At 42.2% G+C, this 27,976-nt stretch overlaps 1 protein-coding gene across 4 annotated transcripts in view; it reads left to right on the top strand.

Annotated features, from left to right (window-relative positions):
- Positions 1-19,191, top strand: part of LOC123061248 (RAB11-binding protein RELCH) — a 37,906-nt gene extending 18,715 nt beyond the window's left edge. For 2 of the 4 annotated variants that reach the window (XM_044484254.1, XM_044484255.1), the window contains exons 5-20: positions 14,359-14,529; positions 14,606-15,145; positions 15,258-15,332; positions 15,411-15,539; positions 15,681-15,755; positions 15,834-16,043; positions 16,215-16,367; positions 16,446-16,651; positions 16,756-16,873; positions 16,962-17,100; positions 17,177-17,378; positions 17,464-17,569; positions 17,651-17,791; positions 17,874-17,997; positions 18,121-18,237; positions 18,571-19,191. In XM_044484254.1, the coding sequence (XP_044340189.1) occupies positions 14,359-14,529; positions 14,606-15,145; positions 15,258-15,332; positions 15,411-15,539; positions 15,681-15,755; positions 15,834-16,043; positions 16,215-16,367; positions 16,446-16,651; positions 16,756-16,873; positions 16,962-17,100; positions 17,177-17,378; positions 17,464-17,569; positions 17,651-17,791; positions 17,874-17,997; positions 18,121-18,237; positions 18,571-18,950 (2,886 nt within the window). In that variant the 3' untranslated portion in view covers positions 18,951-19,191. The remainder of the gene's footprint in view (positions 1-14,358; positions 14,530-14,605; positions 15,146-15,257; positions 15,333-15,410; positions 15,540-15,680; positions 15,756-15,833; positions 16,044-16,214; positions 16,368-16,445; positions 16,652-16,755; positions 16,874-16,961; positions 17,101-17,176; positions 17,379-17,463; positions 17,570-17,650; positions 17,792-17,873; positions 17,998-18,120; positions 18,238-18,570) is intronic. The other 2 variants (XM_044484256.1, XM_044484257.1) reach the window with 2 other exon arrangements.
- The last annotated feature ends 8,785 nt before the right edge of the window (positions 19,192-27,976 follow it).

Here is a 27,976-nt window from a genome sequence, read left to right as displayed (position 1 = left end):
GGAGGGATAGCATATTTGTTGTCGTGGATAGATTCTCGAAAATGGCACACTTTATACCATGTCATAAAAGCGATGATGCTGTTAATGTTGCTGATTTGTTCTTTTGTGAAATTATTCGTTTGCATGGTGTGCCAAATACTATTGTTTCAGATCGTGATACTAAATTTCTTAGCCACTTTTGGAGATGTTTATGGGCTAAGTTGGGGACTAAACTGCTTTTTAGTACTACTTGTCACCCCCAAACTGATGGACAAACTGAAGTAGTCAATAGAACGTTGTCTACTATGCTTAGGGCTGTTTTGAAGAATAATAAGAAAATGTGGGAGGAATGCTTGCCTCATATTGAATTTGCTTATAATCGTTCATTGCATTCTACTACTAAGATGTGCCCTTTTGAAGTTGTGTATGGTTTCCTACCTCGTGCACCTATTGATTTGTTGCCTCTTCCATCTTCGGAGAAGGTTAATTTTGATGCTAAACAACGTGCTGAATTGATTTTAAAATTGCATGAGTTAACTAAGGAAAACATTGAGCGTATGAATGCTAAATATAAACTTGCTGGAGATAAGGGTAGAAAACATGTTGTGTTTGCACCTGGAGATCTTGTTTGGTTACATTTGCGTAAGGATAGATTTCCTGATTTGCGCAAATCAAAGCTAATGCCACGTGCTGATGGTCCCTTTAAGGTGTTAGAGAAAATAAATGATAATGCATATAAACTTGAGCTGCCTGCAGATTTTGGGGTTAGTCCCACTTTTAACATTGCAGATTTGAAGCCTTATTTGGGTGAGGAAGATGAACTTCCGTCGAGGACGACTTCATTTCAAGAAGGGGAGGATGATGAGGACATCAATACAATTGTTACACCCACAGCCCCTGCTGCTATACATACTGGACCAATTACTAGAGCCCGTGCACGCCAGCTAAATTACCAGGTACTTTCGTTTCTTGGTAATGATTCTAATGTTCATGAGAATATGATGCTGCCTAAATTGGATACATTTGTTTTGCTTACAAATGAAGGGCCTAGCTTGGAGAAGGATGAACATTGGAGCAAGAACAAGCATGGAGATGATGGCATGCGCAAGGGGAACAAGAACGGAGTTACAAGTGATGATTTCAGGACTTTGAAGCCACCATAATGGGTGCATGAAGCCTTGGACGAAATATACAAGATGCCACTTCATAAATTTCGTCCCGAGGCTATTTTAGGTGCTGCGTCACCTTATTATTGGGCCAGGCCCATGTAATTTCGAAATACATAAGTATAGGCTATTTTTAGAGTCCGTATGTGTGGGGAAACAAGAGATAGGGTTGATTTCGGACCCCTCCACCAAGGGCCACGAAATTCCCCCCCTCTTCCTCCATATATACAACCCTTAGGGCATCGTTTAGACTTTGGGTTTTGTTTAGATTAAAAGTTCGCCATAGCTGCAACTTCGCGTACTTCGTTTGTGTTCAACGACCAGACAAAGGCGTCACAGAACCCCATCTTGATCAATAAAGCTTTCATCTTATATTCGCACTATCCAGATTGCAATCTTAGTTTCTTGCTTGTTCTTCGTTTGCTCGCAGGAAACAGACCCTCGTGGTCAGGTTGATCGTGCTCCGGCGTGGTCAATAACCTCTCGGAGTTGGTTTAGCGATTGCTAAGGCGCGACGTCCTCGCACGTTCGTAGTCGGATCGTCAAAGTCGACTTCCACCAAAGCGAAATCCACCATCTCATCGAAAGACGGGACACCTTTGCCTCTATCAGTGTAACAATGCTATTGATGTCCTCATCATCCTCCCCTTCTTGAAATGAAGTCGTCCTCGACGGAAACTCATCTTCCTCACCCAAATAAGGCTTCAAATCTGCAATGTTAAAAGTGGGACTAACCCCAAAATCTGCAGGCAACTCAAGTTTATATGCATTATCATTTATTTTCTCTAACACCTTAAAGGGACCATCAGCACGTGGCATTAGCTTTGATTTGCGCAAATCAGGAAATCTATCCTTATGCAAACGTAACCAAACAAGATCTCCAGGTGCAAACACAACATGTTTTCTACCCTTATCTCCAGCAAGTTTATATTTAGCATTCATATGCTCAATGTTTTCCTTAGTTAACTCATGCATTTTTAAAATCAATTCAGCACGTTGTTTAGCATCAAAATTAACCTTCTCCGAAGTGGAAGAGGCAACAAATCAATAGGTGCATGAGGTAGGAAACCATACACAACTTCAAAAGGGCACATCTTAGTAGTAGAATGCAATGAACGATTATAAGCAAATTCAATATGAGGCAAGCATTCCTCCCACATTTTCTTATTATTCTTCAAAACAGCCCTAAGCATAGTAGACAATGTTCTATTGACTACTTCAGTTTGTCCATCAGTTTGGGGGTGACAAGTAGTACTAAAAAGCAGTTTAGTCCCCAACTTAGCCCATAAACATCTCCAAAAGTGGCTAAGAAATTTAGTATCACGATCTAAAACAATAGTATTTGGCACACCATGCAAGCGAATAATTTCACGAAAGAACAAATCAGCAACATTAACAGCATCATCGCTTTTATGACATGGTATAAAGTGTGCCATTTTCGAGAATCTATCCACGACAACAAATATGCTATCCCTCCCCTTCTTTGTTCGAGGTAAACCTAAAACAAAGTCCATAGATATATCCTCCCAAGGAACACTAGGTACAGGCAAAGGCATATATAAACCATGAGGATTGAGTCGTGAGTTAGCTTTTTGACATGTAGTGCAGCGAGCAATAAAACGCTCAACATCCCGTCTCATCTTTGGCCAAAAGAAATGTGTAGCAAGTACGTCCTCCGTCTTCTTCACGCCAAAGTGTCCCATTAATCCTCCTCCATGCGCCTCCTGCAACAACAAAAGACGAACGGAGCTAGCTGGAATGCATAGCTTGTTAGCACGAAACACAAATCCATCGTTAACGACAAACTTGTTCCACAGTCTTCCTTCTTTACAATTCTGCATTACATCTTTAAAATAAGCATCATGCACATATTGATCTTTGATGGTCTCTAAACCAAATATTTTGAAGTCAAGTTGTGAAAGCATAGTATAGCGACGAGACAATGCATCAGCAATAACATTTTCTTTTCCCTTCTTGTGTTTAATGACATAAGGGAAAGTCTCAATGAATTCAACCCATTTAGCATGTCTACGATTCAGTTTAGCTTGACTTTTAATATGTTTCAAAGATTCATGATCAGAATGTATAACAAATTCTTTGGGCCATAAATAATGTTGCCATGTTTCTAAAGTCCGAACAAGAGCATATAATTCTTTATCATAAGTAGAATAATTCAGACTAGGCCCACTCAATTTTTCAGAAAAGTATGCAACAGGTTTGCCATCTTGTAATAACACACCTCCTAATCCAATTCCACTAGCATCACATTCAAGCTCAAAAGTCTTATTAAAATCAGGAAGTTGGAGTAAAGGAGCATGTGTCAACTTATCTTTCAATACCGTGAAGGCTTCTTCCTGTGCGGTACCCCAAACAAAAGGCGCGAGCCTAGAACACTAGTGAAGTCACGTCGTAGCACAACCAGCATCAATGAAGGATACAAAGTAGCTCTGGACAGCAAGATATAAGTGAAGATCACAACGGCAGTAAAGATAATGATGTGAAACAATAGCCAAGCTGTTTTACTGAACAGTGCACAAAACAGATTCCAATCCGAATTCAGGTACGAGATGATTCTAGATAGATCCAATTTTTTTTCTTCTCTTTTTTTTTCTCACGCTTTTTTTTTCTTTTTCTTCTCCCTCTTTTTCTTTTTTTTTCTTTCCTTTTTTCTCTCTTTTTTTCTTTATCTTCTTTTTCTCCCTCTTTCCAAGACAAACTAGATAAGATGCAGATTCGATCAGGCGAAGATGTGAGTGACCTCAACTATGATTATGACAATAAACAGTGCGTAGCACGTGGTAGAAATTGGTGGATGGGATGGTGGACAACGGCTGGGATAATGATGCAGCGGCTGCGTGACTAATGTGAACAGAACTCGAAACTCTAAAGGAACTAGACACTAAGACCAGCAACTCGACACGACGATGCAACCGATAATTCAATAATGCAAACAATGAAAAGAAAATTGCAAAGGCTCAGACTGGCTTGGACCAAGGATGAATAGATCTAACTCTTTTTTGTGGCTTTTTCTTGGACAATAGGTAAGAAAATAAATCTAATCTAGGAAAACTAGAAATTCTCACCGAGCAACCTGAAAACTGATACCACTTAATAGAGGCAAAGGTGTCCCGTCTTTCGATGAGATGGTGGATTTCGCTTTGGTGGAAGTCGACTTTGACGATCCGACTACGAACGTGCGAGGACGTCGCGCCTTAGCAATCGCTAAACCAACTCCGAGAGGTTATTGTCCACGCCGGAGCACGATCAACCTGACCACGAGGGTCTGTTTCCTGCGAGCAAACGAAGAACAAGCAAGAAACTAAGATTGCAATCTGGATATTGCGAATATAAGATGAAAGCTTTATTGATCAAGGTGGGGTTCTGTGACGCCTTTGTCTGGTCGTTGAACACAAACGAAGTACGCGAAGTTGCAGCTATGGCGAACTTTTAATCTAAACAAAACCCAAAGTCTAAACGATGCCCTAAGGGCTGTATATATGGAGGAAGAGGGGGGAATTTCTTGGCCCTTGGTGGAGGGGTCCGAAATCAACCCTATCTCTTGTTTCCCCACACATACGGACTCTAAAAATAGCCTATACTTATGTATTTCGAAATTACATGGGCCTGGCCCAATAATAAGGTGACGCAGCACCTAAAATAGCCTCGGGACGAAATTTATGAAGTGGCATCTTGTATATTTCGTCCAAGGCTTCATGCACCCATTATGGTGGCTTCAAAGTCCTGAAATCATCACTTGTAACTCCGTTCTTGTTCCCCTTGCGCATGCCATCATCTCCATGCTTGTTCTTGCTCCAATGTTCATCCTTCTCCAAGCTAGGCCCTTCATTTGTAAGCAAAACAAATGTATCCAATTTAGGCAGCATCATATTCTCATGAACATTAAAATCATTACCAAGAAACGAAAGTACCTGGTAATTTAGTTGGCGTGCACGAGCTCTAGTAATTGGTCCAGTATGTATAGCAGCAGGGGCTGTGGTTGTAACAATTGTATTGATGTCCTCATCATCCTCCCCTTCTTGAAATGAAGTCGTCTTCGACGGAAGTTCATCTTCCTCACCAAAATAAGGCTTCAAATCTGCAATGTTAAAAGTGGGACTAACCCCAAAATCTGCAGGCAACTCAAGTTTATATGTATTATCATTTATTTTCTCTAACACCTTAAAGGGACCATCAGCACGTGGCATTAACTTTGATTTGCGCAAATCAGGAAATCTATCCTTACGCAAATGTAACCAAACAAGATCTCCAGGTGCAAACACAACATGTTTTCTACCCTTATCTCCAGCAAGTTTATATTTAGCATTCATGCGCTCAATGTTTTCCTTAGTTAACTCATGCACTTTGAAAATCAATTCAGCACGTTGTTTAGCATCAAAATTAACCTTCTCCGAAGATGGAAGAGGCAACAAATCAATAGGTGCATGAGGTAGGAAACCATACACAACTTCAAAAGGGCACATCTTAGTAGTAGAATGCAATGAATGATTATAAGCAAATTCAATATGAGGCAAGCATTCCTCCCACATTTTCTTATTATTCTTCAAAACAGCCCTAAGCATAGTAGACAACGTTCTATTGACTACTTCAGTTTGTCCATCAGTTTGGGGGTGACAAGTAGTACTAAAAAGCAGTTTAGTCCCCAACTTAGCCCATAAACATCTCCAAAAGTGGCTAAGAAATTTAGTATCACGATCTGAAACAATAGTATTTGGCACACCATGCAAGCGAATAATTTCACGAAAGAACAAATCAGCAACATTAACAGCATCATCGCTTTTATGATATGGTATAAAGTGTGCCATTTTCGAGAATCTATCCACGACAACAAATATGCTATCCCTCCCCTTCTTTGTTCGAGGTAAACCTAAAACAAAGTCCATAGATATATCCTCCCAAGGAACACTAGGTACAGGCAAAGGCATATATAAACCATGAGGATTGAGTCGTGACTTAGCTTTTTGACATGTAGTGCATCGAGCAATAAAACGCTCAACATCCCGTCTCATCTTTGGCCAAAAGAAATGTGTAGCAAGTACGTCCTCCGTCTTCTTCACGCCAAAGTGTCCCATTAATCCTCCTCCATGCGCCTCCTGCAACAACAAAAGACGAACGGAGCTAGCTGGAATGCATAGCTTGTTAGCACGAAACACAAATCCATCGTTAACGACAAACTTGTTCCACAGTCTTCCTTCTTTACAATTCTGCATTACATCTTTAAAATAAGCATCATGCACATATTGATCTTTGATGGTCTCTAAACCAAATATTTTGAAGTCAAGTTGTGAAAGCATAGTATAGCGACGAGACAATGCATCAGCAATAACATTTTCTTTTCCCTTCTTGTGTTTAATGACATAAGGGAAAGTCTCAATGAATTCAACCCATTTAGCATGTCTACGATTCAGTTTAGCTTGACTTTTAATATGTTTCAAAGATTCATGATCAGAATGTATAACAAATTCTTTGGGCCATAAATAATGTTGCCATGTTTCTAAAGTCCGAACAAGAGCATATAATTCTTTATCATAAGTAGAATAATTCAGACTAGGCCCACTCAATTTTTCAGAAAAGTATGCAACAGGTTTGCCATCTTGTAATAACACACCTCCTAATCCAATTCCACTAGCATCACATTCAAGCTCAAAAGTCTTATTAAAATCAGGAAGTTGGAGTAAAGGAGCATGTGTCAACTTATCTTTCAATACCGTGAAGGCTTCTTCCTGTGCGGTACCCCAAAGAAAAGGCACATCTTTCTTTGTAAGCTCATTGAGAGGTGCAGCAATGGTGCTGAAATCTCTCACAAAACGCCTATAGAATCCAGCGAGGCCAAGAAAACTCCTCACTTGTGTGACCGTTTTGGGCTGCGGCCAACTTTCAATAGCTTCAATCTTGGCTTTATCAACTTCAATTCCCTGTGGAGTAACAACATAGCCAAGAAAAGATACTCGGTCGGTGCAAAAGGTGCACTTCCCAAGGTTACCAAACAAACGTGCATCACGTAGAGCAATAAAAACAGCACGTAAATGTTCCAAATGTTCCTCCAAAGATCTGCTATAAATCAATATGTCATCAAAGTAAACTACCACAAATCGTCCAATGAAAGCACGTAAAACTTCGTTCATTAATCTCATGAAAGTACTAGGTGCATTAGTTAACCCAAAAGGCATGACTAACCACTCACATAATCCAAACTTAGTTTTAAATGTTGTTTTCCATTCACCTCCCAATTTCATACGAATTTGATGGTAGCCACTACGCAAATCAACTTTGGAGAATATTGTAGAGCCACTCAATTCATCAAGCATATCATCTAGCCTAGGAATAGGATGACGATAACGAATAGTAATATTATTAATGCCTCTACAATCAACACACATACGTGATGTACCATCCTTTTTCGGCACTAGAATAATAGGAACAGCACAAGGACTAAGGGATTCGCGTATATAACCTTTGTCGAGAAGCTCTTGTACTTGACGCATAATCTCCTTCGTCTCCTCTGGATTGGTACGGTATTGATAGAGGCAAAGGTGTCCCGTCTTTCGATGAGATGATGGATATCGCTTTGGTGGAAGTCGACTTTCACGATCCGACTACGAACGTGCGAGGACGTCGCGCCTTAGCAATCGCTAAACCAACTCCGAGAGGTTATTGACCACGCCGGAGCACGATCAACCTGACCACGAGGGTCTGTTTCCTGCGAGCAAACGAAGAACAAGCAAGAAACTAAGATTGCAATCTGGATATTGCGAATATAAGATGAAAGCTTTATTGATCAAGGTGGGGTTCTGTGACGCCTTTGTCTGGTCGTTGAACACAAACGAAGTACGCGAAGTTGCAGCTATGGCGAACTTTTAATCTAAACAAAACCCAAAGTCTAAACGATGCCCTAAGGGCTGTATATATGGAGGAAGAGGGGGGGAATTTCGTGGCCCTTGGTGGAGGGGTCCGAAATCAACCCTATCTCTTGTTTCCCCACACATACTGACTCTAAAAATAGCCTATACTTATGTATTTCGAAATTACATGGGCCTGGCCCAATAATAAGGTGACGCAGCACCTAAAATAGCCTCGGGACGAAATTTATGAAGTGGCATCTTGTATATTTCGTCCAAGGCTTCATGCACCCATTATGGTGGCTTCAAAGTCCTGAAATCATCACTTGTAACTCCGTTCTTGTTCCCCTTGCGCATGCCATCATCTCCATGCTTGTTCTTGCTCCAATGTTCATCCTTCTCCAAGCTAGGCCCTTCATTTGTAAGCAAAACAAATGTATCCAATTTAGGCAGCATCATATTCTCATGAACATTAGAATCATTACCAAGAAACGAAAGTACCTGGTAATTTAGCTGGCGTGCACGGGCTCTAGTAATTGGTCCAGTATGTATAGCAGCAGGGGCTGTGGGTGTAACAATTGTATTGATGTCCTCATCATCCGGTCTTGGGGCGTCACAATCCCGGCGAGGTCCGGCAAGGTAGCGCGGGCGGCGGCCGGCGGGAGAGGGCGCGCGCGGGCTGCGCGGCGGCGGTGCAGGCCCGGTTCGGCCCACGAGTGGGCTCGCGATGGGCTCCGGCGGGTCTGGTGGGGTGGGAGGAGAGAGAGAGAGTGAGGTGGCGGCTCCTGGTTGGCTAGAAGCGGCAGCGGGGATGACGTGTCATGCTCGGATTGGCCGAAGGGGCGTGGCGACTGGACATGTCCGGTGGTGGGAGGTTTTGTCCGGCGGCGCGAGGAGCGGGGCTAGGGTTTCGTCTGCGTGAAATTCGGAGGGGATCACATATTTATAGGTAGATGGAGGTAGGAGTGTCCAAATGAGGTGCGGTTTTCGCCCACACGATCGTGATCCAACGACGGAGAACATGGAGGTGGTTTAGATGGGTTATTGGGCTGTTTTGGAGGGGTGTTGGGCTGCAACACAAAGAGGCTTTTGCGGTTACCTGGCTAATCGTTGGGGCATCAAACGGCCTCCAAATAGAACGAAATTTGACAGGCGGTTTACCAATGGTGTACCAAGGCCACTTGACAAATCTCGGCCCATTCCGAGAACGTTTTTCTCCCACTCATGAAAAGAGACAAGAGGGGTGCGCCGGGTGCATGTGGGAGTGTCGGATTGCGAAACGGACAACGGGGAAAATGCTCGGATGCATGAGACGAACACGAATGCAAATGCGATGCACATGATGACATGATATGAAATGCATAACATGAACAAAATGCAAAACGAAGACAAAAACCCAACCACGAAGGGCATCTCATAACATAAAGTCGAAAATGGCAAGAGTCGGAGTTACAAATATGAAAAGTTGTATCCGGGGCGTTACACTTGGTGAGTTGACCTATGGGCGTGGAGGGGAGCGGCGGCAGCCAGAGGAGAGGTGCTGCAGGCAGTTGCGAGTTCCTGGGCGAAGTGGCCGGTGTCCTAGGGGAAGCTGGACAAGAGAAGCTCGAGGCAGTGGCTGCCTGTTGGGGAGTCAGGGGAGACGACTTTCACATGGAGTAAACGATCCGATCGACGAAGAGATCAAATTGAAGGAGAGATAAAAAAAAGTCTGATCGAGGACGACAGATTGAGATTGAGCGTGGAGTTGCGGCATGTGGGAGGAGAGCTAAACCCATGCCGTTTCTAAAGATTTGGGGCCCCGGGGCGAAATCTAATTTGGGACCCTAAAATTTGTATAGTTCATATGACATATCGGTTTCATAGCTTGAGATTAAAATGGAAAGGATCGCTCACATGCATGTGTGGTTGCTACTTGCCAGAGTCGATCTAATTAATTAGGTTATATTTGTATCCATCCTCATTATTTCTAATTATCTGATATGAACTGGTTAGTGTTGGTAGTCTTTTCCAGTAGAAACGGGATTAGCTAGCCTAGTTGAAAAAATCGATTAATAAAGAACAGTTCATTATTATAGCAACAAGAATAATGTGATGATTGAACAAAATCCCAATCCACGTTTTTTTTCCTGATCTACAACTCGAAGATAAGTAAAGTTCGTGCAACAAATCAAATCAGATCAGATCGACTTACCCTTTCTTGTTCTTGTCCTCACTATCGCTGCTGCATATGGCCGTCTCCTCCTTGCTCTCGTCTTCGCCCTAGCCCACCTCCTTCATGCACTTCCCGGCTTCCTTCTCCTTTCCGCCTCCCAACACCGGACTCGCTCGGCGTTGATGACATAGACAGGCTGTGCGGGATCAGCAACGCCATCCTGCCCGGCTCGCCGCCAAGCACTTCCATGATGACGGCACCGGCACGATCAGTTACGACTTACGATAAAAAACTCAAAAAGGCAGACGGTGATCAGCAGAACAGGTAGGCAACGTGCGATTGAGCGAAGGCATTTTCTTTTGAGCAATAGAGAAGGCATCTGAATTCGATCGGTTCTCAATAGATTATTTTGGGCCTTCTCTTTCCTCCCTCTCCCTCGTTAAAAAGGAAACCTTCTCTTTCCCTGATTAAAAATGGAAACTGCACATATATTACAGGCTGCCTAATACCTATTGATGTGGGCCCCCCAAATTTTGGGGGCTCTGTGCCCCCACCTCAGCCCTCCTCCTCATCAACGGGGCTGCCTAAGCCTAGGCTCTAAGACCATGTTATGGATGTAACTTGATTGTATTGCGGCTAGGAGACTCCATTCTACTACCGGGTGTAGCTACACCCATTTCTCATAGACTATCATGTGGTAGTATATACTCTACTTTATTATTTTTAGTATGTTCATATATTATGTGTTTTTTGAGTATGTACTCAAGCATTTCATGCCGGGGTATATAGTAGTAGAGAAATAATTGGGTATGATAAGTTCTATGGATATATGTCCATGCAAATATGTGGGCACGAAACCTATTGTTTTTTTGGTATATAGTCGCAAATACATTATCTAAAATTCCACAAGGAAAGGTATGAGTCATAGAAATCAATAAAAGGAAGCGTATTGATTTAGATAATTTAAAATGTGTCTTGCTATTTCATACATGGAAAGTCTGGAACGCAAAAAAAGAAACAAATCAGAAGATGTACTAACGGGTTGGACCCGATCAAGGTGCCCAGGCACCTAGGTGCCCCAGTTAATTTACCCCAGGCTCCTTGCCTTTTCACCACTAGATTGCATTTAGATGTGTGCTATTGTAACGGGTATGTTTGTTAACGGGTTATTCCATTGTAAATTGCTGATCAAAATAATTATGACATAATTGCTAATTTAATGCCATGAATATGGCCCTACGCATTATGAATGGCAAGATTGCTTTCGTGGGCAATAGGAAAGTACCATGCATGACAACATTCAATGTAGATAGACGTAATAAGAGAGAGAATTAATTCGTCGTGATTAATTGCCTATTAATTCTTGTCATGTTTTATAGAAACTCGTTAGGAATACTGAAAAACTATCTGTAAATAGGAGGGTATGCATGTTCCACATTTTGATTGAATTACCAACACGTACACATGGGTATTCTTGAGTATGTGTATATTTTTATTAGGTATAATACCTAGAGTTGTGTATATTCTAACTACGTATAACACTCACACATAAATATTTTTTGTTAGTATAAAACCCAACAACTACATGCCTGAAATATTTATGGATATGTGGAATTGAAATTACTTAATATATTTTTTAGGTATGTGCATACTCACAGTATTTCATACATTATCTAAAATTCCACAAGGAAAGGTATGAGACATAGAAATCAATAAAAGGAAGCGTATTGATTTAGAAATACCTTTCCTTTTATTTTTTAGGACTCCTAGAACTTATCATACCCAATTATTTGTGAACTTATCATACCCAATTATTTGCCATTCATAATGCGTAGGGCCATATTCATGGCATTAAATTAGCAATTATGTCATAATTATTTTGATCAGCAATTTACAATGGAATAACCCGTTAACAAACATACCCGTTACAACAACACACATCTAAATGCAATCTAGTGGTGAAAAGGCAAGGAGCCTAGGCACCTAGGTGTCCCAAACAGCCGTCCTATATATATATATATATATATTCCTAACAAGTTGCATATTCCTAACAACCTAGAACTGCAGCTGCCAGTAGCTCTTCGACTTGATCTGTCACTGGCCGTTCCCACTACCTTTATCCCCTCCTTAATGCCAATGAACCCTAACCCTGGCACTTGGTGCAGCTTCATGAAAAAGATGCCTCATGCATATAGGTTGGTTGCCTGCTCTCTCTACCAGGAAGCAATACTTGGGCCTTGGCATCGCATCCACCCTGCTCCAAACACTGAAAACCCGGTGCCAGATCGCGCACGTGTAGACACAGCCGAGAAGCATATGGCCTAGTGTTTCACTGTGTTGGTCACAGAAAGGGCACGCCTGGTGATGGGGGAGGCAATGCTGTGCCAACCTGTCTGAAGTCCAGCACCGGTTCTGGGCAGCGAAAGCGCGCAAGCTCCATATTGCCTTGGCCGTCAGCACATCTGCCAAACCGGCAAAGAAGGCTCTATATGCCGATCTAGTTGAGAAAATTCCTTTTTTCTTCCATGACCAACAAGGCATGTCTCTGATCCCAGCAGTTGGCTCGAAGAAGAGCAGTCTGGTCCACACCGAAATGAACTCCTGTAATGCCTCTGGGCTAAGGTCAGACCCAACGTCTTCAATCCAGAGGCCTCTGACGTTCGTCTCCGCCACCGTGTGGTTCGTCTTGAGGCGTGGCTGAACAGATGCACAAAAGGTTAGGAGACTCGTACTGCAGCCTATCGCCATCCAGCCAACGGTCCAACCAAAAAAGCGTTGCCTCGCCATTGCCTACAACAGATCTACCCTCAAACAGTACCCTGGACTCCTGTGTCACTTGCAGATTAAATTCCTTCCAGGGATTCGAAGCACCGGGATGCTTCAGCCAAAGCCAGCGCGAGCGCAGGGCCATGTCCAGCCATTTCAGATCAGGCAAACCTAAACCACCAGCCCTCTTCGGCGCGCAGACTGCACGCCGGGTCACCACAGTGCCTGCCCCTGGCGTCGGCATGATCTTTCCAGAGGAATTTTGTTTATCCCTTCCACCACCTTAGCTGCTAGGTCAAGCGACATCTTGGTGTAGATTGGGGATGCGCACAGAACTCTCTTCACAAGGACTAGCCTCCCCCCTTTGGCCATGGTAGAGGCCCTCCATGAAGTCAGTCTGTTTGTCATCTTGTCTAATTCCCCTGGAGCTGTGCCGCCGACTGCTTTCGGATGCTTAGTAATGGGCCCAGGTAAGTGCAAGGAAATGCTTCTTCCGGACAACAGAGATGGTTGGAGATCAGCTGAAGATGCTCCAGCTGGTGCCTGATCGGTAGGGCAGCACATTTATTCAGATTGACATGCAGCCCCGATGCAATTCCAAAATCCTCCAGCATGACCAAGTACGCACTGATGTCAAGCTCCAAGTGTCTCAAGAAGATCATAGCATCGTCCACAAAGCAGGAGGGCCATTGCCACATACCTGTGCGTGCTAGCGGAGAGCCCGAGACAAAGCTCCGAGATCTGCTGCCTGGAAAAACAGGTGATGAAGAACGTCCATAAAAAAATAAAGATCATGGGCAACAACGGCTCGCCCTGCCCCAAGTCTAATCTGTTCCATAAGGTATCTCCTGGCGATCTATTGAGAAGAATCCGACTCGAGGCCGTCGAGAGCAGGCTACAAACCCCCGTATCCAGTGGGAACCAAAACCTATCTTCCACACAGCACCTCCAAAATGAATGGCCAATCGATGGTGTCGAGTGATTTGGGTATATCCAGCTTTAGCAGCATGCCAGGTTGTTTCAAAGAGTGCAGCCATTGCTCCGTGCACTGGACGGGCATTATTGTGGAGGCAGCGTCCATGCACAAAGGCACTGTGATCTTCGCCAGATCAGCCGTGTGTCTGTTAGCTATGGTTTAATTGAAAATCTTAACCACCCCGTGGATAAGACTCACTGATGGCAATCCCACATGAGTAGATGACTCATTTGGTTTTGGTGCACTGCATGCATTTTCAAATAGAACAGTTGAACAATCAATCAGTAGCCAAATTTACCATTCAGCAATACCTTTGCCTTGAACAATGTTCGTATCGCTGTTGAGTTTTAGATTTTTTTCCCCCTGAGTTACTTCACATGTCGGATTATCCTTTTTTCCCCTTGTAAGCCCAGAAGTTCGAAGTAGTATTAACTTGATCATTGATATTGCGTATTGAAGGAAAAAATATCCATTCTTCGCGAAAACGAAGCACTAAAGAAGGACAGTGAAAGGCTTTATGCTGAAAAGGACTCCTGGATGAAGACCAGTGAATTGGCTAATAATCAGGTTGCAGCTTTAAGGAAATCTTTGGATGCTGCTCACATGGACATAAAAGAGAAGGAGAAAATGGTAATTCTCTTAAGAATCATCCGTATGATTGATATGTTAACTTGTCTGAACTTCTAACATAGTTGTTTTGTGAAAGGTTCGAGACTTGAAGCAATCATTGGATGTCCATAGGAAGGAGCTGAATGACTGCAGAGCTGAAATTACAGCCCTTAAGATGCACATTGAAGGGACTCAATCAAGTAAACAAATGCCTGTTGGAGATACTGATGTTTTTTCTACCCAGTTAAATGCTAATTCTATGGGAGAAGCAGCAGCATTGATCAATGAACATGAAAACCTCAAAGGAACTGAATCTATAACTATTAAGCTAGTATCAGCAGCGGCTCTGACTGAGGACACAAGGAAAGATCATAAAAATACCGAAAGTACTATTGAAGGTTCCCCAGATTCAGAAGCACCAGTTCCTTGCTCAACTGCTGGGGGCGGTGGTTATGGTACTTCAGGATATGAATCTGGCACAGATACTTCTCCGGAAGGTATATCTGTTAATGGCACTCAGCATGGAGCTGGTAACAGCCAGGGGAATTCAGGCAGCATATCAGTTTATGTATCGGAAGATAAAGTTAACACTGAGATAGTAGAGAGTCCAAGTATACATAAATCGTCATATAAGATGGTTAGTGGCTTGATTTGTTCTGTTTTCATATGGTATTTAGTGGCTTGATTTGTTCTGTTTTCATATGATTGTTGAGTGGCTTGACTTGAGCTGTTCTTGTTCAATCCTGTAGGCCTTGGAAACTATCAAGATAGTTTCAGATGCTCTTCCAAAGATAGTTCCATATGTGCTCATAAACCATCGCGAGGTTCATCTGTAACCTTTGTAATTTGTGTCAATATTTATTTTAATATAACTAGTGTTACATGCTGCTACATGGTTACAGGAGCTTCTTCCATTGATCATATGTGCTATAGAAAGACATCCAGATAGCGACGTACGGGATTCGTTGACTCACACATTGTTTAATCTGATAAAACGGCCTGATGGACAACAGAGGCGCATCATAATGGATGTATGTTTTTGACTATTGCTTGATACGGATCAATCTGGGTTTCTCATGATGTGGCTTGCAACTTATTCTACAAGTGCACACTTAATATTATTCTTATCATGTAAATTACCATTTTGTATTTATTCGCTCGCTACCATGCAGGCTTGCGTGGAATTAGCCACGAGTGTTGGGGAGATGAGAACAGAGACTGAATTACTACCACAGTGTTGGGAACAGGTATTTCAAATTTTCTGATAAGTCTTTTGGCCATCTTCATTTTGAGATCTTATTTTAGTTAAATTGCCCGGTGTTTAGATAAATCACCAGTATGAGGAGCGTAGGTTGCTTGTTGCTCAGTCCTGTGGAGAACTGGCAATATATGTTCGTCCCGAGATACGCGATTCCCTTATCCTATCTATTGTGCAACAACTTGTCGAAGATTCTGCAACTGTTGTAAGGGAGGCTGCAACACATAATCTGGCCTTGCTGCTTCCTTTGTTTCCGAACATGGATAAATATTATAAGGTCAGTTTAAGTCTCACTAATTCTCAGAATCAGTAAAGGAGTGGAAATTTTATTTCAGTGTATTAGCTAAATCCCTGCTTTGTTGTTGGCTAATATTTGGTTACGAGAGCTTAAAATCACTGAAAGATAATACTCATCTGGAAGTTGCTTAAATTTCTGTTTGTCTGGTAGGTTGAGGAGCTATTGTTTCAGTTGGTCCGTGACCCTTCTGGGGTAGTGGTGGATGTTGCTCTCAGAGAACTTGTTCCTGCAGTAGTAGGATGGGGAGGTAAACTGGATCAGATATTGAGAGTGTTACTGTCACATATCCTGGCATCTGCTCAGGTATGCATGGTTTTGAATTTGGGGACCTTATACTTTATGAATTGTAATACGTGTTCTGATAGAACTGTTATATTTCAGCGTTGTCCATCCGTTTCAGGGGTGGAAGGTACAATAGACTCTCATCTCCGTGTTTTAGGAGAACAAGAACGATGGACCATTGAAGTGCTCCTTCGGATGCTGACTGAGTTGTTACCATTTATTCATCAGAAAGCTATAGAGACTTGTCCATCAGTAGACCCCTCAGAAAACTACATTTCAGAATCCAGCCTAAAGCTGTATGCAACGTAAGCTGTTTGCATATGTGATGTTGTCTTTTAACTAACCAATTACGATAAACAAAAAGAAATACTTCTCTTTTATTGATCAATTGCATCTTGGGGCACTACAGAGGTGAGACAGAATGGTCAGCATTTGAGTGGATGCACACTGAGTGCCTGCCGGATTTGATCAAGCTTGCCTGCTTGTTGCCTGCAAAAGAGGATAGCTTAAGAACAGTGATCACAAAGGTAAAACATACAAACAACAACATCTCCTATACCGATCCTACCATCTTTAAGTATAATTTATGATAAATTATTTCCTGGAAAAATTCAGTACCTGTTGGCCGTATCTGGACGCTATGGAAAAGATTATCTCGAGCACATTATGTTACCTGTATTTCTTATAGCAGCTGGTGATATTGATAGCGGTGATTTTATCTATTTTCCTCTGTCAATCCAGTCCAAAGTTCGTGGTAAGAATCCATGTGTTTAAATGGCGGGTCTGCTTTGCTATAGTTTTTTTGTTCAGACATATTGATTGTGCTGCAGGTTTCCGTCCGAAAACTTCTGTTGCTGAAAAAATCGCTATCATTTGTGTTCTTCCATTGCTATTGTCTGGTATTTTGGGTTCTCCTTCAAGTCGTCAACAGTTAGAAGAATATTTAAGGAAATTACTTATCCAAAACACGAAGGATGGTTCATTTTCTATGCATCACACTGCCGAGATCATTGACGCGATCCGGTTTCTTTGGTTTGTACTTTGTCTAAACATGCAGCAAATATCATGATGTTGTTGAATATGCACTATTTTCATGTATTTAACTTATCATGTGTAGCATATTTGAGGAGCACCATGGAGTCATCTTTCATATTCTGTGGGAGATGGTTGTGAGCTCTGATACCAATTTAAAAACCAGTGCTGCAGCTTTACTGAAAGCACTTGTAAGTTTACTGTTACATGAATGAATCAGGCGTATGGTATGTTTTGTTCCTTGCAGTACTATTTATTGCTTTTACACACAGGTACCCTATGTTGGCGTGAAAGTTGCATCGACTCATGTTTTGCCAGCACTCATTACTCTTGGTTCTGATCAAAACTCGGCTGTAAAATATGCTAGTATAGATGCATTAGGAGCTGTTGCTCAGCATTTCAAAAGTGACATGGTATTGAAGCATCATTTTCTAATATTCCTTTATACATTACAATAGTTTTTGCAATGCCCTTACTCCATGACTGCACTGCCAGGTTGTTGACAAGATACATATTCAAATGGATGCCTTTCTTGAAGATGGATCACATGAAGCTACTATTTCGGTCATTCGTGCACTTGCAGTAGCTGTGCCGCATTCAACAGATAGACTACGTGAATATATCCTACTCACTACATTTAATATATACATTTTGACCAAAATTTGCATGTTTGATTCGCTCACTCGTGTGTTCACACATCTTCATATCAATCTGTTCCTCTGTTTCCTTTGACCTTGCATACATCTTTTAACCAAGATATTTAGACTTACAAGTGCCCCACCTACTGAAAATAATGTTGAACGGCGTCGTGAAAGAGCAAATGTATTCTGTGAAGCGCTGCGTGCTTTGGATGCTACAGGTTGACCTTTATCCGAAATTGTCAGTGTTTCACATATTTAATAGCAGAAGCAAACTTTGTATTGAGTGTGCCTCTTATCTTTATCTGTAGTGCTGCCTGTGCCTTTTGTTTATAATCTCAGTATAATTTTTGTACTTATTTGCTACATTATTCACAACCTGAACAATGCCTAGGCAATAGAAACTGCATTTGGATTCATATATGGACTGTAGTATCTAGCTAGTAATAGGTTACTGGCACATCCCATTTGTCCTACATATCAAAATTGTACCCGACAATAGAACAAGCCTTTATGTATGCTTATGCGTTTCTATTTCCCTTTTTCCTTTGCAGATCTTCCTGCTTCAAGTGTACGTGATCTACTTTTGCCCTCTATACAGAACTTGTTAAAAGATGTGGATGCTCTAGACCCTGCACACAAGGAGGCACTAGAAGTTATAGGCCGGGAAAGGTCTGGAGGTACGCTGGAGAGCATCGGCAAGGCAATGGGGGCACACCTTGGGATCGCGACCTCTGTCAGCAGTTTCTTCGGCGAGAGCAGTCTGCTTGGGAAGAAAGAGGGTGGAGAGCAGCACGACCCTGCTGCTGCTTCTGTTCCTCCCCAGGTGGGCTTACAAACTCAGCAGGAGAACACGAGGTTTGGTCGCATAATGAGGGGTGGATTTGGAGACATGTTGCGAGGCAAAGCAAAGGGTGGTGATGAACCCAGCTGATATTATCAACGTTGTCAATCAATACAATATTTTCCAAGCTTGATTTCGGTCGTCACAGCATGAATAAGTTAATGTAGAACAACATGTTTGTTCATTGTTTGTACTTTGTAGTGAGATGGTATCCAGGAGGATGCTGCGCTTTCCCTAGCTAAGCGATCCAAAACTAACGAGGTGTAATCTCAGACCAAACATATTATATACGTACATGAAGGTAGCAAGTGGACAGTTTCTGGGTCGACAACTATTCACACCCGCCCTCGCAAAAAACCTTGCTGGTCACGAGTGAGGTAGTTGCATTTTAAGCCTTTTTTTTAACACAGTACAGACACAAACGCTCATATACACGCGCATACACTTAACCCTATGAACGCACACACGCACACCCGAGCATCTCTGAAAGACTGAGCTAGCATATCATCTTGAAATTTACGAAGTCACTGTAGGCACCTCGTCGTCGACGGGAACCTCCTCCCGTTGAATGTGCTTCGTTGGAAATTCTGAAATAAATTCAAAAATAAATACGAGCATCAGAACTTGAACCCTGATGGGCTGAGAATGATTCGCTTGCATTTCAAGCCTTGCTACGTGTTAGAGTGGCGCTTCTCTTCAGGAATGTTTACCTTTGTGAAACGAGCAGCAGCGATCGCCCGCGAATGGACACCAGCAGCTGTCCCAACAATAAAATTGACTGATTACTAATGTCGATGACAGGTAAATATTTGTTTTTTTCTTTGTGAAGTAATTCTTGTATTACTCAACACTCAAGCGTTACAATCACGACCGACAATGACAAGGACTTCCTCCGGTCCAGACTCCAGACCTAAGCCATACTACAGTTCATACTTGAGACCTATCAAAGTTGGCCATACAATGGCTAGCTTAAATTTTGACTACGTATATGAGTAATACAAGAACATACAAGAACTACGTTCCTTCAAATTATCTTTGATCTCCTTAACCAAAAAGGCATATTTAGACCTATTAATTTCTCCACTCTGCACTGCTTCAAGACAATCAGATTCAACATCTATTGAAAGATTGCTTCATTGTGAGGTCAGCATAGGACCTTCCTTTATGGAAACACATCATCGCAGGAGAAGTGTCGAAATGAGCCGAAGATGATGCCCCCATCATAATCTCTGAGAATCATACGTGCTCCGACTATTTCATTAGTGTTGACACCAGATTTTGGCACGGTCAAGAATTTAATTAATATGACCTCAAATAGAGAAGTGATCTACATAAAAAAGTTTCGTATTGTCGATATGAACATCCTTGAAGTTTGGGCCATCGCCATCCGATCTCATCTCGCAGGCCGAAATTATGATCGAAATACTGAGATTTTGTATTCAGAACACTATTCGGCTCATTACGCCCTCAAGACCGCCTCGTATGGAAAAAAGATCTACACGGATTGTCTTCGTCTCGTTGAAACGATCGATTTTGATATAACAATCATCCAAATCCGAGTTCGTATGCAAAAGTTAGAGCAATCGGAGTGCAGCCCTGTCATGAGGTGAGATGTGGCGCGCCCTACCAGACGCATGTCTGATGAGTAGTGCGAGGGAACAGGTGTTTTGCGTGATAATATGTTTTGTGTGCGAGCGATTTGACCTTCAAGATGACCTCTGATCAAAAAATGTTCAACACAAAAAGTTGTCCATCTCGTCGAAACAGTCAAGATTGCTTTTGGACCCGTTTTCATCCGAGGTCGTTTACTGCCTCAAACATGACCCGCAAGGTGCAGCCAGGTTGTAAACCGAACCGTTTTGGAAGGTTTGATTCCGATTGGACCCAAACTAGGGTTTTGAACGTGAATTGTAACCTTTCCTTGCACAGGAAGTCCATCCGCCTCATATATATCTAAGGAGTGACGGCCGATTGAATACAACACACAATCGATCAAATCTTTCTACCACTTTTACCTTTACTTTTATCTTCTCCCTTTGTTCTTCTTCTTCCTCGTTCTTCGTCTGTTCTTCTTGTTGTAGGGCGGCGAACCTCGAGGCCCTAGGGGCGGTCAGGCCGACCTAGGGCAGCCCATAGCCGCCGCACGTCCAGACGGGGTCCCTCCCGGGCGCGTGGGGTTTCGGGTCCTCAAAAGCACTCGCCAGATTGCCTGCGTACCGCGCTTCTGGCCAGGTCTCCTTCGACGTGAGCTGCGGTGCATCACCCCCGGCGTCGAGGGTACACAGTGACGTGTTCGTGTGCGAACATATTTTTTGGCGACTCCGCTAGGGAAAAGATCAATCATCATCATCATCCATCATGTCTGGCAACGACAAGATTGCCAAGCCCTTGGAAATCGACGCCGATAACATAATCAAGCCCAATTTTGAGGAGTTATCAGAGGAACATCGCCAAGCTTATGAGGAGTACAAGAAGGCGCGTGAAGAGAAGGAGATGCAGGAGTTCCTTGCTAAGTTCAAAAAGGATCATCAAGGCAATATCATTCCGGTTGGAGAAATCAAGTTTCCTCCTCTTCATGATGAACAGGTTAAACCCGCTGTAAGATACTTTCTCTCCCGAGGTATGGGCTGAAATTGATAGTTGCATTACTGATAGCAACAATCTTTTATACCAAATTTTCTTGGAAAATAGTAATGCTAAAAATATTATGCCTCAATCATCTAGTGGTAATGTTGGTGTGCCTGTTACCGCAGAAATCCCTAGTCCAACTTTACCTATTTCATCAGCGCCCCCTGTGCCGATGAATTTTTATCCTAGCTCCACAAATCAAATTGTTGTTGCACCTATTAATCCTATCATGAGTATGCCAAGTTCGGTGGTGACGCCGAACCAAACCCTACATATAAGAGCAAACACTGTTAGATCACTCCGAATTACAATTCGGCATACATGCCACAAATCACACCTGCAACTACTAACCCTACTCCTCCTATGCTACTGCCACAAGCTTAATCGTCCACCGTGGATGATGGTCTAGCTAATCTTAGAGGGGAGATGGCTAAGATGCTCCGAGAGAATTTTGGAGTTGAGTGCTACCTCTTAAGCATGCGTTGGTTTTCCTTGAAGAGGAAAGGGTGATGCAACAAAGCAGCATAAGTATTTCTCTCAGTTTTTGAGAACCAAGGTATCAATACAGTAGGAGACTACGCGCGAGTCACCTCGTACCTACACAAACAAATAAGAACCTCGCAACCAACGTGATAAAGGGGTTGCCAATCCCTTCACGACCACTTGCAAGAGTGAGATTTGATAGAGATGATAATAATAAGATAAATATTTTTGGTATTTTTATGATATAAATTGAAAGTAAAGATTGCAAAATAAAGTAGATTGGAAACTTATATGATGGAGAATAGACCCGGGGACCATAGGTTTCACTAGTGGCATCTCTCAAGATAGCATAAGTATTACGGTGGGTGAACAAATTACTGTCGAGCAATTGATAGAATTGAGCATAGTTATGAGAATATCTAGGTATGATCATGTATATAGGCATCACGTCCGTGACAAGTAGACCGACTCCTGCCTGCATCTACTACTATTACTCCACATATCGACCGCTATCCAGCATGCATCTAGAGTATTAAGTTCATAAGAACGGAGTAACACTTTAAGCAAGATGACATGATGTAGAGGGATAAACTCATGCAATATGATATAAACCCATCTTTTTATCCTCGATGGCAACAATACAATACGTGTTGTTTCCCCTACTGTCACTGGGATCGAGCACCGCAAGATTGAACCCAAAGCTTAGCACTTCTCCCATTGCAAGAAAGATCAATCTAGTAGGCCAAACCAAACTAAAAATTCGAAGAGACTTGCAAAGATAACCAATCATACATAAAAGAATTCAGAGAAGATTCAAATATTGTTCATAGATAATCTTGATCATAAACCCACAATTCATCGGATCTCGACAAACACACCGCAAAATAAGATTACATCGAATAGATCTCCAATAGAATCGAGGAGAACTTTGTATTGAGATCCAAAGAGAGAGAGAAGAAGCCATCTAGCTAATAACTATGGACCCGAAGGTCTGAGGTAAACTACTCACACATCATCGGAGGGGCCATGGAGTTGATGTAGAGGCCCTCCGTGATCAATGCCCCCTCCGGCGGAGCTTCGGAAAAGGCCCCAAGATGGGATCTCTTGGGTACAGAAGATTGCGGCGGTGGAATTAGGTTTTCGTGGTGCTCTCCGACGTTTTCAGGGTACGTAGGTATATATAGGAGGAAGAAGTAGGTCGGTGGAGCCACGAGGGGCCCACGAGGGTGGAGGGCGCACCTAGGGGGGTAGGCGCGCCCCCTGCCTCGTGGCCTCCTCGTTGATTTCTTGACGTCCACTCCAAGTCCTCTGGATCATGTTTGTTTCAAAAATCACGCTCTCGAAGGTTTCATTCCGTTTGGACTCCGTTTGATATTCTTTTTCTGCGAAACACTGAAATAGGCAAAAAAAACAATTTGGGCTGGGCCTCCGGTTAATAGGTTAGTCCCAAAAATAATATAAAAGTGTATAAATAAGCCCATTAAACATCCAAAATAGAATATTTAATAGCATGGAGCAATCAAAAATTATAGATACGTTGGAGATGTATCAAGCATCCCCAAGCTTAATTCCTGCTCGTCCTCGAGTAGGTAAATGATAAAAACAAAATTTTTGATGTGGAATGCTTCCTAACATATTTCTCAATGTAATTTTTCTTTATTGTGGCATGAATGTTCAGATCCGAAAGATTCAAGATAAAAGTTTAATATTGAAATAAAATAAATAATGCTTCAAGCATACTAACTAAGCAATCATGTCTTCTCAAAATAACATGGCCAAAGAAAGTTCATCCCTACAAAATAATATAGTTTGGTCATGCTCCATTTTCGTCACACAAGAATGCTCTCATCATGCACAACCCCGATGACAAGCCAAGCAATTGTTTCATACTTTAGTAATCTTAAACTTTTTCAACTTTCACGCAATACATGAGCGTGAGCCATGGATATAGCACTATGGGTGGAATAGAATATAATGAAGGGGGTTATGTGGAGAAGACAAAAAGGGAGAAAGTCTCACATTGACGCGGCTAATCAATGGGCTAGGGAGATGCCCATCAATTGATGTCAATGCAAGGAGTAGGGATTGCCATGCATCGGATGCACTAGAGCTATAAATGTATGAAAGCTCAACAAAAGAAACTAAGTGGGCGTGCATCCAACTTGCTTGCTCATGAAGACCTAGGGCACTTGAGGAGGCCCATTGTTGGAATATACAAGCCAAGTTCTATAATGAAAAAATCCCACTAGTATATGAAAATGACAAAACAAGAGACTCTCTATCATAAAGATCGTGGTGCTACTTTGAAGCACAAGTGTGGAAAAAAGGATAGTAGCATTGCCTTTTTTGGGCCTTTTTTATTTGGCCTTTTTTGTGGACAATGCTCTATTAATGATGATCATCACACTTCTATTAATTTACAACTCAATGATTACAACTCAATACTAGAACAAGATATGACTCTATATGAATGCCTCCGGCAGTGTCCCGGGATGTGCAATGACTCATGAGTGACATGTATGAAAGAATTATGAATGATGGCTTTGCCACAAATATGACGTCAACTACATGATCATGCAAGGAAATATGACAATGATGATGCGTGTCATAATAAACGAAACGGTGGAAAGTTGCATGGCAATATATCTCGGAATGGCTATGGAAATGCCATAATAGGTAGGTATGGTGGCTGTTTTGAGGAAGATATAAGGAGGTTTATGTATGATAGAGCATATCATATCACGGCGTTTGGATGCACCGGCGAAGTTTGCACCAACTCTCAAGGTGAGAAAGGGCAATGCACGGTACCGAAGAGGCTAGCAATGATGGAAGGGTGAGAGTGCGTATAATCCATGGACTCAACATTAGTCATAAAGAACTCACATACTTATTGCAAAAATCTACAAGTCATCAAAAACTAAGTATTACGCGCATGCTCCTAGAGGGATAGATTGGTAGGAAAATACCATCGCCCGTCCCCGACCGCTCATAAGGAAGAGAATCAAATAACACCTCATGTTTCAAATTTGTTACACAACGTTTACCATACATGCATGCTACGGGACTTGCAAACTTCAACACAAGTATTTCTCAAATTCACAACTACTCAACTAGCATAACTTTAATATCACTATCTCCATATCTCAAAACAATCATCAAGTATCAAACTTCTCTTAGTACTCAATGCACTTATATGAAAGTTTTTTCTATATAATATCAAAGGCAAATTACCATGATGTTCTAAAGGACTCTCAAAATAATATAAGTGAAGCATGAAAGATCAATTATTTCTATAAAATGAAACCACCACCGTGCTCTAAAAGATATAAGTGAAGCACTAGAGCAAAAATTATAAAGCTCAAAAGATATAAGTGAAGCACTAGAGCAAAAATTATATAGCTCAAAAGATATAAGTGAAGCACATAGAGTATTCTAATAAATTCTGATTCATGTGTGTCTCTCTCAAAAGGTGTGTACAGCAAAGATGATTGTGGTAAACTAAAAAGCAAAGACTCAAATCATACAAGACGCTCCAAGCAAAACACATATCATGTGGTGAATAAAAATACAGCTCCAAGTAAAGTTACCGATAGACGAAGACAAAAGAGGGGATGCCTTCCGGGGCATCCCCAAGCTTGACTTTTTGGTGTCCTTGGATTTTACCTTGGGTGCCTTGGGCATCCCCATGCTTAGGCTCTTGCCACTCCTTGTTCCATAATCCATCAAATCCTTACCCAAAACTTGAAAACTTCACAACACAAAACTTAACAGAAAATCTCGTGAGCTCCGTTAGCGAAAGAAAACAAAACACCAGTTCAAGGTACTGTAATGGGCTCATTATTTATTTACATTGGTGATAAAACTACTGTATTACAACTTCTCTATGGTTTATAAACTCCATTACTAGCCATAGATTCATCAAAATAAGCAAACAACACATGAAAAACAGAACATTGTAGTAATCTGTAACTAACACAAACTTCTAGAACCCCCAAAATTCTAAAATAATTTGTTGGACGTGAGGAATTTATCTATTAATCATCTGAAAAATAATTAACTAAATAGAACTCTCCAATAAAAAATGGCAGCAATTCTCGTGAGCGCTAAAGTTTCTGTTTTTTACAGCAAGATCAAAAAGATTTTCCCCAAGTCTTCCCAACGGTTCTACTTGGCACAAACACTAATTAAACACAAAAAACACAACCAAAACACAGGCTAGATAAATTATTTATTACTAAACAGGAACAAAAAGCAAGGAACAGAAATAAAATTGGGTTGCCTCCCAACAAGCGCTATCGTTTAACGCCCCTAGCTAGGCATAAAAGCGAAGATAGATCTAGGTTTTGCCATCTTTGGTAGGCAATTCTTCAATAAGACACCTATAACTCCTAGGAGTTTCTTTATTTTTATTAATTATAAAACTCCTAGGCACGAAATCGAGAAAATCATTTGTAGCAAAAGGTTCCTTAAGGATAGTGAGAAAGTTGAGGTGAACACTTATGGATTTGAGGTCCGCATCACCCTTACTAGAAGTTTCACCCTTATTTTTAGTGTAACATCCACAATGCGGCTATATCTCCCACGTGTCGGGGCACGACTTAGAGGCATAGCCGCATGGTAGGCTTGTCGCAAGAGGGGTAATCTTCACACATCCCATGTACTGAATAAGAAAGGGATAAAGAGTTGGCTTACAATCGCCACTTCACACAAAAACAAGTTAAACATACATCATCCAGAATACAATCAAGGTCCGACTACATAACCAAAATAAAAGAAGACAACCCCAATTGCTAGATCCCCAGTTGTCCCAACTGGGCTCCACTACTGATCAACTGGAAACGAAACAACACAACGAACACGAGCTTCATCAAGCTCCCACTTGAGCTCGGTTGCGTCACCTGCACTGGTATCATCGGCACCTGCAACTGTTTGGAAGTATCTGTGAGTCACGAGGACTTAGCAATCTCACACCCGCGAGATCAAGACTATTTAAGCTTATGGGTAGGATACGGTAGTGAGGTGGAGCTGCAGCAAGCACTAGCATATATGGTGGCTAACTTACGCAAAAGAGAGCGAGAAGAGAAGCAATGTAACGTTCGTGAACTAGAAGTGATCAAGAAGTGATCCTGAAATTACTTACGTTTAAGCATAACACAAGAACCGTGTGCACTTACCGGACTCCGCCGAGAAGAGACCATCACGGCTACACACGCAGTTGATGCATTTTAATTAAGTTAAGTTTCAAGTTCTCTACAACCGTACATTAACAAATTCCCATCTGCCCATAACCGCGGGCACGACTTTTGAAAGTTCAAACCCTGCAGGGGTGTCCCAACTTAGCCCATCACAAGTTCTCACGGTCAATGAAGGATATTCCTTCTCCCAGGAAGACCCGATCAGACTCGGAATCCCGGTTACAAGACATTTCGACAATGGTAAAACAAGACTAGCAAGACCGCCCGATGCGCCGATATCCCGATAGGAGCTGCACATATCTCGTTCTCAGGGCAACACCGGATGAGACATCCTACGAGTAAAACCAAACCTCAAGTTTCCCCGAGGTGGCCCCGCAGTCTACTCGGTTCGGACCAACACTTAAACAAGCACTGGCCCCCCCGGGGGGGGGGGGGTTAAAATAAAGATGACCATCGGGTTGGCCGACCCGAGGGAAGGGTAGGTGGTGGCGAGGCAAATGGTAAAACCAAGGTTGGGCCTTGCTGGAGGAGTTTTATTCAAAGCGAACTGTCAAGGGGTTCCCATAACACCCAGCCATGTAAGGAACACAAAATCAAGGAACATAACACTGCTATGACGGAAACTAGGGCGGCAAGAGTGGAACAAAACACCAGGCATAAGGCCGAGCCTTCCATCCTTTACCAAGTATATAGATGCATTAAATAAATAAGATATATTGTGATATCCCAACAATAACCATGTTCCAACATGGAACAAACTTCAGCTTCACCTGCAAATAACAATGCTATAAGAGGGGCTGAACAAAAGCG

Source organism: Triticum aestivum, chromosome 3A, assembly GCF_018294505.1.
Source record: "Triticum aestivum cultivar Chinese Spring chromosome 3A, IWGSC CS RefSeq v2.1, whole genome shotgun sequence".
Taxonomy (NCBI): Eukaryota; Viridiplantae; Streptophyta; class Magnoliopsida; order Poales; family Poaceae; genus Triticum; species Triticum aestivum.
Note: the sequence above shows the minus strand (reverse complement) of the source record. Positions and strands in the feature narration are given on the sequence as shown.